Source organism: Papaver somniferum, chromosome 8, assembly GCF_003573695.1.
Source record: "Papaver somniferum cultivar HN1 chromosome 8, ASM357369v1, whole genome shotgun sequence".
Lineage (NCBI taxonomy): Eukaryota > Viridiplantae > Streptophyta > Magnoliopsida > Ranunculales > Papaveraceae > Papaver > Papaver somniferum.
The window spans coordinates 42,468,396-42,480,203 of NC_039365.1; the positions used below are offsets into that span (position 1 = coordinate 42,468,396).

An 11,808-nucleotide genomic window follows, 5' to 3' on the forward strand; every position below is an offset into this window, starting at 1 on the left:
CTCCCTTTCGGAGGATTAACGTCTAAGTCGTTTTTCTGCATACCAAGCTTTGGTGATTGTCAAATCTTCACTAGAATCAAATGAAGCCATTGTTATATGTAGAGAGCTATTGGGTGAGTTAGATGGAGTGTATGATGATGATATGAGCTCTGGAGAGTATATGGAACTATTTGTATGTTGTTTTGTAGAGAGAAGTAGTGTATTTATAGGATGGTGGCCAAATTTGGCCGTTATAGTGCCCAAGTATAAGTCAATCAATGAAATTGTACTTGCCAAAAATTTGAATTTTGAATTCGCCGGCGAGGTTTGTTTTCCTTAATATGCCGACTAAACCTGGCCGGCAGGGTAGGAAGTTTCTTACTATGCCGACCTTATGCTGATTTTAGACATCAGGAGAATATTTTCTTCTGTGTATCCGCTGATAATGTATTTTGTCATTAACATGCCAGCTATGATATGGCCGGCAAGGTGGAAATTTTGTTACCATGCCGACCTTATTACTTTAAGGCATCAGGAGTTCAGGAAATTTTATGTTAAACCGTCGGAAAGGTGTTTGTTTACTAGCGCGTCGCCATGCTGTGGTCGGCAAAGACCTTAATTTAGAACCATGCCGGCCTTATGATGATTTTAGGCATCAGGAGAAGGTTTTTTCAGCAACAAATAGCCGGCATGGTCGATAACATAATACCCTGCCGGTTGTATAACAGCCGACTTGGTATTAATCTGATTACCTTGCCGACCCTGGTATGCAAGCATTTTCTGTTGTCAGGGTCGGCAGTCTGACAGTTCAAAACCTTGCCGGCCCTGTATATTAGTAAAAGCATGCCGGTAGAAACATTGAAACTTTACATAGCTAAACAAACCATTCATTCAACAACTATAAATCCAACACTTTTTTTCCAATATACGAAAACATGTCCCATAAACCTTAAAAAAACATTTGTACACACCATTAACTTAAACATTTGTCATCCACAACATAAAGAAATAAACTATGGAAAGAATTCATTCACCACCACGACCACGACCCCGTTTAGGAACACTACTACTACCTTCACCACCACGACCGCTACGAGCCCTTTTTTTATCAGCATTCAGCTTGGCTTGTGCTTCCCTCCTGTCTTTTTCTTCCCTCTTTACTTCAGCATCAGCTTGCTTGAACAATTCATGGGCATCCTCACTGTCAATATTACAAGCATAGTCAATGTGCTTGCTTTGCTCTTCAATCGAAAAAGGCTCTCCTTGGTCTTTCGCGCAACACAACACCTTCACAAAGGTCTTCAATTGCTTCTTCTATTTTCAATCAAACAACAAACAATTAATAGAATGATTCGATAATGTAATCTTAAAATAGTAAGAGCAACTCTAAAATACTTACAAATAACTTAAGACTTGTTGCTGGGTCTTTCAATCCCATCTTCCTCTTACGAGCCAATTCTTCAGCAGTCATTTCCCTAATCACAGTAGGACGAGCCCAACCCAAGTACCACGCCATGTATCTCTCACTAGCTTCATTACATGTGATCACCTCGTCCAAAAGACTCACATCGATGTTACGCCCACGTCTATCGTCCCAATGTTCTAGAGCTAGCGGTGGAGCGTAAGCGACGTTAATAGTTTTTTGGGACGTGGAGCAGTCATCCTTTAAAAAAGTAAAGAACGTATTTTCTTCATCGAAATGAGGTTCTTCTTGGACGTAACCCAATTGTCGCATTACCCGATGTGGATCGTACATTGAATATCCCGGTGAGCACAACAAGGGTCTGTAGTATAATGCAACTTCATCTCACCCTTCCTTCCTTATCAAAGATTTTCTTTGTCTCCCATAATGTGTCCCTCAACTTCTTCAGATTAAACTTCTTGGTTAGACGGCCATCCTTCTTCTCAAGAATAGACTCCGTCTCACTCTGATTCCAACCAAACAATTTCTGGCTGAATTCGTAAATATCCTTGAAAGAAAACTTATTATTGAATCCATCACTGACTGTTTTTCCATCAACCTCGAGGCCTAGAATTTGATGAGCATCATAGGGAGTTATCGACATCTCACCGAATGGGAATAACATTGTATCAGTCTCTCCGTAGAACCTCTCACAGAATGCAGATATGGTTACTCTATCATGCTCAATATTCGAACTCTCCACCGCATGCCACAACCCGGAGTTCTTGACAATCACTTTCACCTCCTCACATTCTAGATCAAGATCCCAAGTCTTAGTCATTGAACATGAAGCTTGGCGCCTCATGAGACGGATGACATGCTTGTGATCCTAAATACCAAAAAAACAAAATGAAAAGAAATACAAACACTTGACGCAAACTTAAGATAGTTACACACTTGAATAAAAAACAAAGACAGATTGAGATTACTTACGATAGTAATATAGATCGCACATGCTCATGAGTCTTTGTATCCAAAAAGAACATTTCCACCATCTCTTGGAGTCCCCCTTGGAAGCTCACCTTTTTTCATTGTAAGCATCAAGTGAGTGGGAGGCATGTGAGAATTAGATGGTTTAGTGATCATCCTCTTCTTCGTTCCGGTTTTAGTTGAAGTTGAAGCTTCGGTTTGTTGAACATTAGCTTGACTTTGTTCTCGATCGCCTTCTTCTTCTTCCACTGCCTCTTCAATAATTTCCTCTTCAATTTCCTTATCTTTATCTCAATTACCATCATCATCATCACCTCCTCCAACATTAGGCATGTCTTCATCACCATCATCATCATCATTGTTACCTCCTCCAGCAGCCGGAGTTCCTTCATCAACATCATCATCATCACCTCTTCTACCAGATGGAATTGATTGGTCTTCATCTGGAGTATCGTCTGAATCACTGGGTTCCGATGGTGGTTGAGAATCATTCGGTACACGGATCTTGAGCGTTCCCGGCACAACGTATGCCCCTCGATGTGTTAAAGTCAAGAGTTTATCACCAACACGAGGAGGTCTTGAAAGAGGACTAAGAGCTTTCATAGCTTTCTTCTTTTCCTTTTCCAACCTGAACAAGAATAGTTAAGAAAAAAAAAATTACAGGTCGGCAAGGTCGACAAATATAACCAATCCGGCGGAATAATGGCCGGAAGGGTCGACTAAAACATACATGCCAGCAGGGTCATTCAAATAACCTGCCGGCTTATAACAAATATGAACACAGGAGATACAAGGATTTTCCACATTACTGGTCGGCAAGGTCCATTACCCATACATTACCGGTTGACAAACAGCCGACATGGTTTTATCCAAATACCATTCCGGTTTTAAAAATTCAAGGCATCAGGAGACACAAAAAACTTGAAATAAAGCCGGCAAGGTAAAAAATTATAACTAACCCGGCTAAAAAAAAACTGTCGCCGGCAGGGTCTGAGGTTGAATAACTTGCCGGCCCTGCAAGTACCAGTTACAGGTATTCAACAGTCGGCACGATCTTCAACCAAAGAGCCTGCCGGCCAAACCTTAACTATGAAAAGCCGGCAAAGGTCGATAACATAATACCTTGCCGGCGATAATAACTGAAAATCAAAGAATCGATTTTTCTGACCTAATTTGACATGCAAACATCAAATAGAAGTACTAGAGTGAGTTTAAGTAGGCCCTTACTTTCTTAATCGCACCATTTCTTCTCTTTGAGCGGGTTCAATTTCTTCTTCTTCAACCGTTCTTTTCTTCACTTTCTTAGCAACCAAACTTGCAATTCCAGGGTTGTACTCGTTAGGTTTTCGATTAGTTTTTTTCGTACGAGTACCCTTACGTCTTGGCGGATCCATTGATGAAGATTAATCAGAGTTTTCGAATCGACGATTTCAATCAATTAATCGACGAGTTTTGATTATGGTGGGGGTGATGGAGCCGGTATGGTTGTGGGGGAGAAGAAGAAGATGAAATGAAATGAAAAAATTAAAACTGATTTAGGGTAATATGTTTTTAAAGGGTAAGGGTAGTTTTGTAACTTACCCATTATGACTCCCCCTAAAACCCTTAAAAATAGTCCCTTTAAAATTGGGCATACCCCAATCTCGCCGGGGTCTACAAGGCTGCCTCAATGAGTTACATGGCTGATGTTCAAATGCTAAGATTTTCGTATCTTCTAGACTAGAATGAGTTCACTTTTTTTTTTTTTTTGACAAAGGCAGAACGAGTTTACTTATTCCATTAGCAAAGGTTTTACCAACTGTAGATATTGCATTTTGCTCAGATTTCACTGCAGTCATTTCTTAATTCACAAAATTATTTTGTCAAGTGCAAATATCATGGCACGGAACAGTTATGGAAAATCACATGAACGAGATGCATGAGCTTACTGAACTAGTATTGATATACATATATGATAATAACTAATGAAAACTATCCGAAGCAAAGGTGTATTTTTTTTTCTTTTACTTTTCGACAATGAAAACCCTCTTATGTACAGCAGTACCCCTTCATCATTCCACCCCTAACCACAGAGTAGTATTGAACATATCACCCTTGTAAATTTATCTTTATCTTACAAACGGCATACCTCTTATCACTCAGATCACCTCAGACCCTTTACATAAATCCGCCGCGGAACACGTAACAAGAAGAAACTACAGCAGGATTACATCGGATGCAGATATTGAGAGTACGCACTGCCTTCTCTTCTGCGTCAAATCATCAGAGTTCTTGTACAAATATGCAGCCATAAAAGTACACACTGCCTTCTCTTCTGCATCAAATCATCAGCTCTTGCACAAGATGCTATAAACTTCTCAGGGTATCAACTCTGTCAATGACATCCAGAGTTTTGATCCTATCGATATCAAAATCGATGACTGGGACTGCAGGTGCCCTTCTAATTGGGAAGAACTCCTTATTAAATCCAGTCGTTGGTGAATGACTATTACTCTTGCTTAATCTACAGTGCTTGCTCAATCTGGTCTTATCAAACTCTTGGCTCTTGCTAATTCCAGGAGTCAGTTTCCTTTTACTCACATCTCGCAACATTTGCTGGTCTTCATCCGTAAGCAGTGGTGATGGTGGACTAGGTTTATGTGAAGATAACTGAAATGTCTTTTGGTTTGGTGATCGAATTGGCGATTTGATGGGAGATCTGATTCCACCATTAGGGCCATACCTTGATTGACTAACTAGGTGGTGAAGCCATACTACCAGTTCAAGTATATAAGATTCAGTCTTCTCCTTTTCTGCATGGTGCAGAGTCTCAATTCGAATTAATTCGGTTTGCCCAGATGGTTTTCGGTTTACATCCGATCTGAAAAACAACGTTATTAGGTACTGCTACATTATTTTTGGTTTACACCAATTTTTAGTTAGAAGTTTCAGTATAACAACCAGTTGTAATTTACTAACCCTGTATTCGCCCATTCTCCAACCCAACCGAAACCGTGATGAGCCCTGGTTTGGGAACAACATTGAAACAAATATTAAATAAATGAATAACCATACAAACCAAAAATATCGCCTATTACATCATAACTAACAAAACGCCATAGAAATTTACTTGGTAGTGTTTGTAGCAATTGGAACAAGCCACTGCAAAGTTTTCTCCATTTCAGCCTTGATTTGTGGAACAGTGAGCTGGAGTGGAAGAAAAGATGGGTGGTTAGAATGGTATTAATGATTGAAACAAAATTAAGGAAATCCTGGTGGTGAATATTAGAAATTATAGAACAGGCCAAATGATACCTCTTCCTTGACATGAAATGACTGTAGCTTGGAGCGTAAAGCTGACTTTACAGTAGGCGGCAATCCCTGGTACAAATTATCTCTAGTATTTGGAGGCACAGAACTCGATCGAGATACCTAATCATACCCAATGTCAGTCATGCAAGTCTCGTAACTGACTTTACGATTCTAATTACAGTGATGTACGCATAATTAGATTTAGAAAGGACTTACAAGGGTATCAATTTGCGTTATTATATTCGCATAATGCAAAGCAAGACCAGCAGGACCCAATCTTTGATGATTGTTCATAGATTCTTTCACTAGTTTATCATTATCTGCAAGATTAGCCACACAAATGACAACATTATGAATCTTGTGTTTTCCGTAGATCACCAAGAAAACTATCGTCTTGTGAGTAGATTTAAGATATCAAGCTTGTTATCTGGTTAGTTGAACGGACATGTACAATACACATATTTCCCATTACTTGAAAGTGGGTTGTACAGTTTCAATTTGGCACTTTACTGTAGACACTCCTTGATTCCTTTTATATCTATAATTAGTTGGTGTTTTAAGAAATTGTTGTCTGATTCTACAAAAAAGTCCACCTTTAGTTACATTCTCATGGATCTCTTAGTCACAGTAACAAATGAACATAAATTTTAAAGTAAGACAAATACCAGCAGTACTGAATGCTTCATGAATTTCTAGATGTAAGAAGTGGACGAGGTCTACAAGCTTTTCCATTACCTGCAAAACATAGGATTTCAAACCCTTTCAGAAACTCAAAATTTGAGGGTAATTACATAAAGAGCTGGACTTTTAGAAGTTTAAGAAAAAACACTTTAGCGATTCTGAATACACAATCCATGGGGTGAGCAAGAAAATGTAAATAATATTAGTTGAAAACAACTTTTGGACATGCTTAGGTTAATAGGTTATTCTCCGGAAAAAAAAAAGAAAAAAAAACGCTAATTGGTCCCATTTATGTGAAATTTATATTGCGATCGAATCATTAAAAAGCAAAACTTCTACTGCTTCTGCAAAAGCGACCCAGTTCTGCATAAATGAGGCAGCATCAGGACCAATATTAGTGTTTCCCAAGTATTCACATTTAACCCACTGAAAACATGAATTGTGCACCCATCCATCCACCCATACAATAAACAGTATCATGGCCAAGTCATTCTGTTGGCATTTGAATGAAATTATCTGAGAAGATCAAGATGCAGTTTACCTCTTCCAAAATTCTTGACCATAGAGATTTTTTCTTCAGACCTCTTACATGTTTCCTCTGGCTTTTTAGCTCAGCCCTTAAAATCGCAAGACTATCTCCTACATGCCAACATAACCCAGTTATATCATAGCTCGTCGATAACTGTGTAAAAAGTGCAACCCATGGGTAACTAACATGAATAAACATGGCACAAGAAGATATGATTCTGTTGTTTCGTAGTCTCCATGCAACTTAGTTTGACAACTAACAGAACTGCAATGTAACTAAACAGAGAACTCAAGAGGGCAGCCAATTCCAAGGAGAACAACAGTCATTTCGTTTTTAGAATTTGAAATTATATGAGTGGATAGAGTTATGAGGATTCAGATTCTAATACGGATGGTTTAAGAGTACGGACATACCATTATATTATACAGGAATTGAAGTGCAAATGTATTCAGGCAGAATACAAGCTGTGTACGCTTTTTTTTTCCTACTAATACTATTTGTTAACTTTAAGAATTTAGACTACCACAGGGTCAGCTATCCCACATGAATGTGTTTCCTAAAAAATACTATACGTTAACTGTAAGAATTTAGATTCCCGCAGGATCAGCTATCCCACATGAACTGAATAATGGCTAAGGGTCACAAAGCTTCAAGCTGTACGTTTTAATTTTCGGCATGACTACAACCAACAACTTCTAAGCCATCTTGGGCACAAACAGTAGCACTGCAGCTAATTCGAAAAATGAAAGCATAGAAAATTATTATGCCTACCTAAACATAACTTCTAAGCCATCTTGTACAAGTAACAGTTTCATCACGTTTCCTACTAAAGATGTTTCCCCACCAAAATGGCCGTGTTTAATCATTTTGATCACTTAACATTAAACTGGGAAAACTACAACCTTGGCATACTACAATGGCGATGTTTCCCGGAATGCTACTTAACTAGCTCCTGTTAGTTACGACTTAGGAAATATTTTTATTTTTTCATCATATATTTTTAAAGCTTTCAAAGCCTGATTATAACAACTGTTTGACCTGCGTATTTCATGTCTCATAAGGACCCACTTGCCAAGCAGAGAACAAATGTTTGGCAAGCTTCAATGAAGTAAACAACAGAAAATGTCCTCTGTAAACATAAAACTGAAAAACATAGATTTCGAACCTTTTTGAGCAACATTTGAGTTATCCTCTTCCTGAAGCTTACGACGATAATCTTGTTCAAATCTATCCAAGGCATGCAACTCATGATACAATTCCTGTAAGAGACAAAATGTTCAGTCCTCTTGTTTTGCATAAATTCTCAATAAAACAATCCTGTGACAAATAAGATGCTAAAGAATAAAAGGAGTTGAATGCTTATAAATAATTTAGAGAAAGACACATATTTTATTTGAAGGAAATGAATATTTATGAATAGAGATTCAACAGCAAGACTCTTTATCTTTAGTTGGAAAGAGCTCCATAAGCTATTGACATTATAGAATTGCCCTACCTAAGAGGAATTTTAATGATAAAAATGACAGATCAAGTGAAATTTATAAAACACAAGTGGGCTTAAGAAAGAACTGAGCCGCAAAATAAATAAGTTAAAAAGCCAATTTGGCAATATAAGATGACCAAAGTCAAATTTCTTTTTTCTTTTTGATCGGTAACAAAAGTCAATAGTGAAAGAGGTGGTTGGCAACATGGCAGGGCGGTGTGGTTGTGGTGACAAGGTAGCGATGATGGTTAAGAGGTGATTTTATGGTGGTGTTGAAGAGGTGGGGTAAGGCATGGCAAAGTGTTGAGGCAGTCATTACGTTCTAAGGCGGCAATGAAGAAGAGAAAAAAAAAGGTGACCAAAGAATCAGCGCTAATTCATTTTGAGGAAAAGTGACTTGGATGGAAGTCAAAAATGTTAGCTTACAAAAAATTGACTTTCTGGTTCTTATAGCCATTTCTTTAAAGCAAGTCAAGAAGCAGAAAGACAATGTACTGAATGCTAACGCCTATTTATATTGACTTCAAGCATCGATGTCCTTGATTCACCTTACTCTTATCTTTTCATCTCTTTTGCTCTTCCTCTCCATACACAATATTATCCACGATACATAGTTGGAATGGAAAATCGAAACAAGCATATTTTCTTCGAACACACAACAACGAGTCCAATAAATTATAGCAATAGCCAATATGTATCGAAATTTGTCCTTGCTTTACAGTTTTGATGACAATTAAATCACAAACAGAAGGACATTATATCTCAATTTACTAGTTTGGTAACAATAAAGAAAATACTCACAGCTGTATTCTGAACCAAAGTCATCAAGTGATGCATGACTGTTTCGGCTTCCACTTTGAGGTGCCTTTGAGGGGCAAGCTCTGAAGCCAGCCTAGCAAACCACCAATGCAAAAGCAAAAGAAAAACATGAGTTACCTATCAATAACGCAGAAATGATGACAACTTAAGATGCCTTTAATGATTACCTCTCAAAATAGCGATCTAAGTGATGCCATTGAGGATCTTTACAACGGTTCCCAAATCGGATAACTTCACCTGAAAATATTTTCAGTTCCTCCCTGTATCATGATACAGCAGTGCGACATGGTTAGCCTTTCAGTATGCGAAAAGATTTGGCCCCCAGCACTAAAACGATGAAATGAATTAAAATGATCCACCTCTTATCAGCAGCAGCAATCCTTAGGAGTTCGTCCATATCTTTTGATACCAAATGTTGTACACATTCTGAAGGAAGTACTTCTTCTTTTAAATGTTTAATGTTTTCCTTTGAAAGGGAGTTCATAAGAGCAGCACCCTTGACAATTGTGTTTGCCACTTCAAAAGCCAAAATTGATATTTTATTGCCTTTTGTTGCAACGCCGGAAACAAATCCACTGCTGAGGTTCAGATTTGTCATACTACTTCCAAGAGTGTCCAAAACCTCCACTGCCTTACCAAGCCCGGCAGTACCAGCTCTACCCAAAAGCGAGCTAACCTCCGAAACCTGCTGCACGAGGTAAATCCAGACTATCATTTGGCTTGACAACATTAAATGAATAACCATTATAATACTGATATAACAACTCTAATGACAATCCAGACTATATTCATACCTTAGCTACTGCAGCAGGCCTCAATTTCGTCGACCTAGATTTGTGTGAAAGGGCCCTATCTAGCCGTGGGATTCCATCATCAATATCATTCTGGTTGGTAGCATATGCATTTCTATTCATCTCTTGAAATGCAACTGGTTCTTGTAATTGTTTCTCCATGCGCTCCCCATTGGGTGGAGGTGTCAGGACATCATCCTTTGTCTTGGATTGTATTCCAAAAGCATCATGTTCATCTTGACTACCATTAGGTGGTAAACTTCCACTGGGAGCATGCTCAACAGTCGATCTCCTCGAGCATATCCCTCCCATTGTTTCAACAACTAAATACAATATCTCACTTCTCCGTCGACCTTCCGATACCAAAAAAGAAAAATTAAAGCAAACCCTAGTCTGATAAAAAAAATATTCACTTAAGTAACCATTTTTACAATAAAATCTTCCTCAATTAGTCAAGTAAAAGACTGAGGGAGGACATTACAAAGACCAGGTGTCAATAATACCCGCCCAAGTCCAGAAATTTGATCCTGTATTCCACCATGTAGTCCCACAACTTCGATTTCGATCACTACTTGGTTTCCAGTCCATCAACTCTAGAACTGCAAAACCCCCAAATTCAATAATCAATTGAATTTCTCAAACAAAAAAAAGAAAAAATCAGCTAAACAAACCTAAGATCAATCACCCTCAAATAATAATACAGAGAACATGAAGTAACGAAAAGTAAGTAAAACCCAGGAAATAAAATCACACCTTTAGACTTTTCCAAAAGAAAAAGGCAGACCTTTAGATCAAGTAACAGCACAAAGTACAAAACATGACTGACTCACTGAAGCAACAAGGACAAAGGAGGGGGAGTTATTAGATCTGTATGGAAATCGAAAGAAAGATGATTAGTCTTGTGTTCTGTATTAATCTGGGTATGCCACCAACAAGAGAGAGAAGGAGAGAGTTAGGTGCGTGCAGGGTGGGACAGAAACGCCAAACTCAAAGGCAACACAACAAGAAGAGAGACTGGGAGAAATGAATGAATGAATGTAGTAAAGAAGATGATGGAGTGAGTTAGAGAGAGAGAGTTGGTCAAACCCAAACCCTCCACTACTGACTTTTACTAGGAGTTTTTTTTTGTTTGTTAAGTTTTTTCAACCTTTCTCCATCTACTCTCTCCTCAGCTGCCTTAAGCTGTTAAGCTCATCACTGTTTCCCCTTCAACATTTTTCTCACCTTTTCTCCCCCTATATTTACTCTCTCTATATATATGTATATATATATACGTGTGAAGTGTGAACTTAAACCCCAATACCCATATTTTCGGATCGGGTCGGGTATTCAGTTTTCACTTTCTTAAACTTGAAAATTTATAACACACTGCTAATCTAATCTCACCTCTTATTTATGCTCATAATCTAAGTACATGGGTAATTTTGCACACATAGAGCTTTGTATTTATGGTGATAATCTAAACACATGGGTAATTTCGCCTTATTTATACTTGCGTTCTGTATCCTCGCTCCATATTAATGTTGACAATCCGAATACATTCTTGTCTCGTGTTTCAAAAATTACTGACATTCTAAACACATAGGTAATCTCGTCTCATTTATGTTGGTGGTTTAGACGCGTGAGTAATTCTTCCTTGTATTTATGTTTGTAATCTAAATATACAGGTAATCTAGTCTCGTGTGTCAGAATTAATAGATACTGACATTCTAAACACATAGGTAATTTCTCCTAATCGAGCATGCATCCAGATGGGATGGTAAGATGTAGTATGGATTGCGCCCCTAGGATGGGCTCTTCTTTTTTTTTTTCATGGAATGCTAAACTGTGTGGTAATTTCTAA

General features: G+C 38.2%; 1 protein-coding gene across 5 annotated transcripts; it reads right to left on the bottom strand.

Moving 5' to 3' along the window:
• Positions 1-4,262: 4,262 nt before the first annotated feature.
• LOC113306779 lies at positions 4,263-11,116 on the bottom strand. 5 transcript variants are annotated; one of them, XM_026555698.1, is made up of 14 exons: positions 10,719-11,116; positions 10,469-10,564; positions 9,969-10,318; positions 9,534-9,859; positions 9,342-9,434; positions 9,157-9,247; positions 8,038-8,131; positions 6,885-6,982; positions 6,328-6,397; positions 5,879-5,982; positions 5,666-5,782; positions 5,481-5,557; positions 5,330-5,374; positions 4,263-5,231 (listed from the first exon to the last, which is right to left on the bottom strand). In XM_026555698.1, exons 2-14 carry the CDS (start codon positions 10,551-10,553, stop codon positions 4,718-4,720), a joined length of 2,064 nt encoding a protein of 687 aa, XP_026411483.1. In that variant the 5' UTR covers positions 10,554-10,564; positions 10,719-11,116; the 3' UTR covers positions 4,263-4,717. The 5 variants fall into 5 exon arrangements, with proteins under 5 accessions (XP_026411483.1, XP_026411481.1, XP_026411480.1 ...); XM_026555696.1 differs by having other exon boundaries at positions 9,534-9,862; positions 10,750-11,115; XM_026555695.1 differs by having other exon boundaries at positions 9,534-9,862; positions 10,719-11,114.
• Between the last annotated feature and the right edge of the window lie 692 nt (positions 11,117-11,808).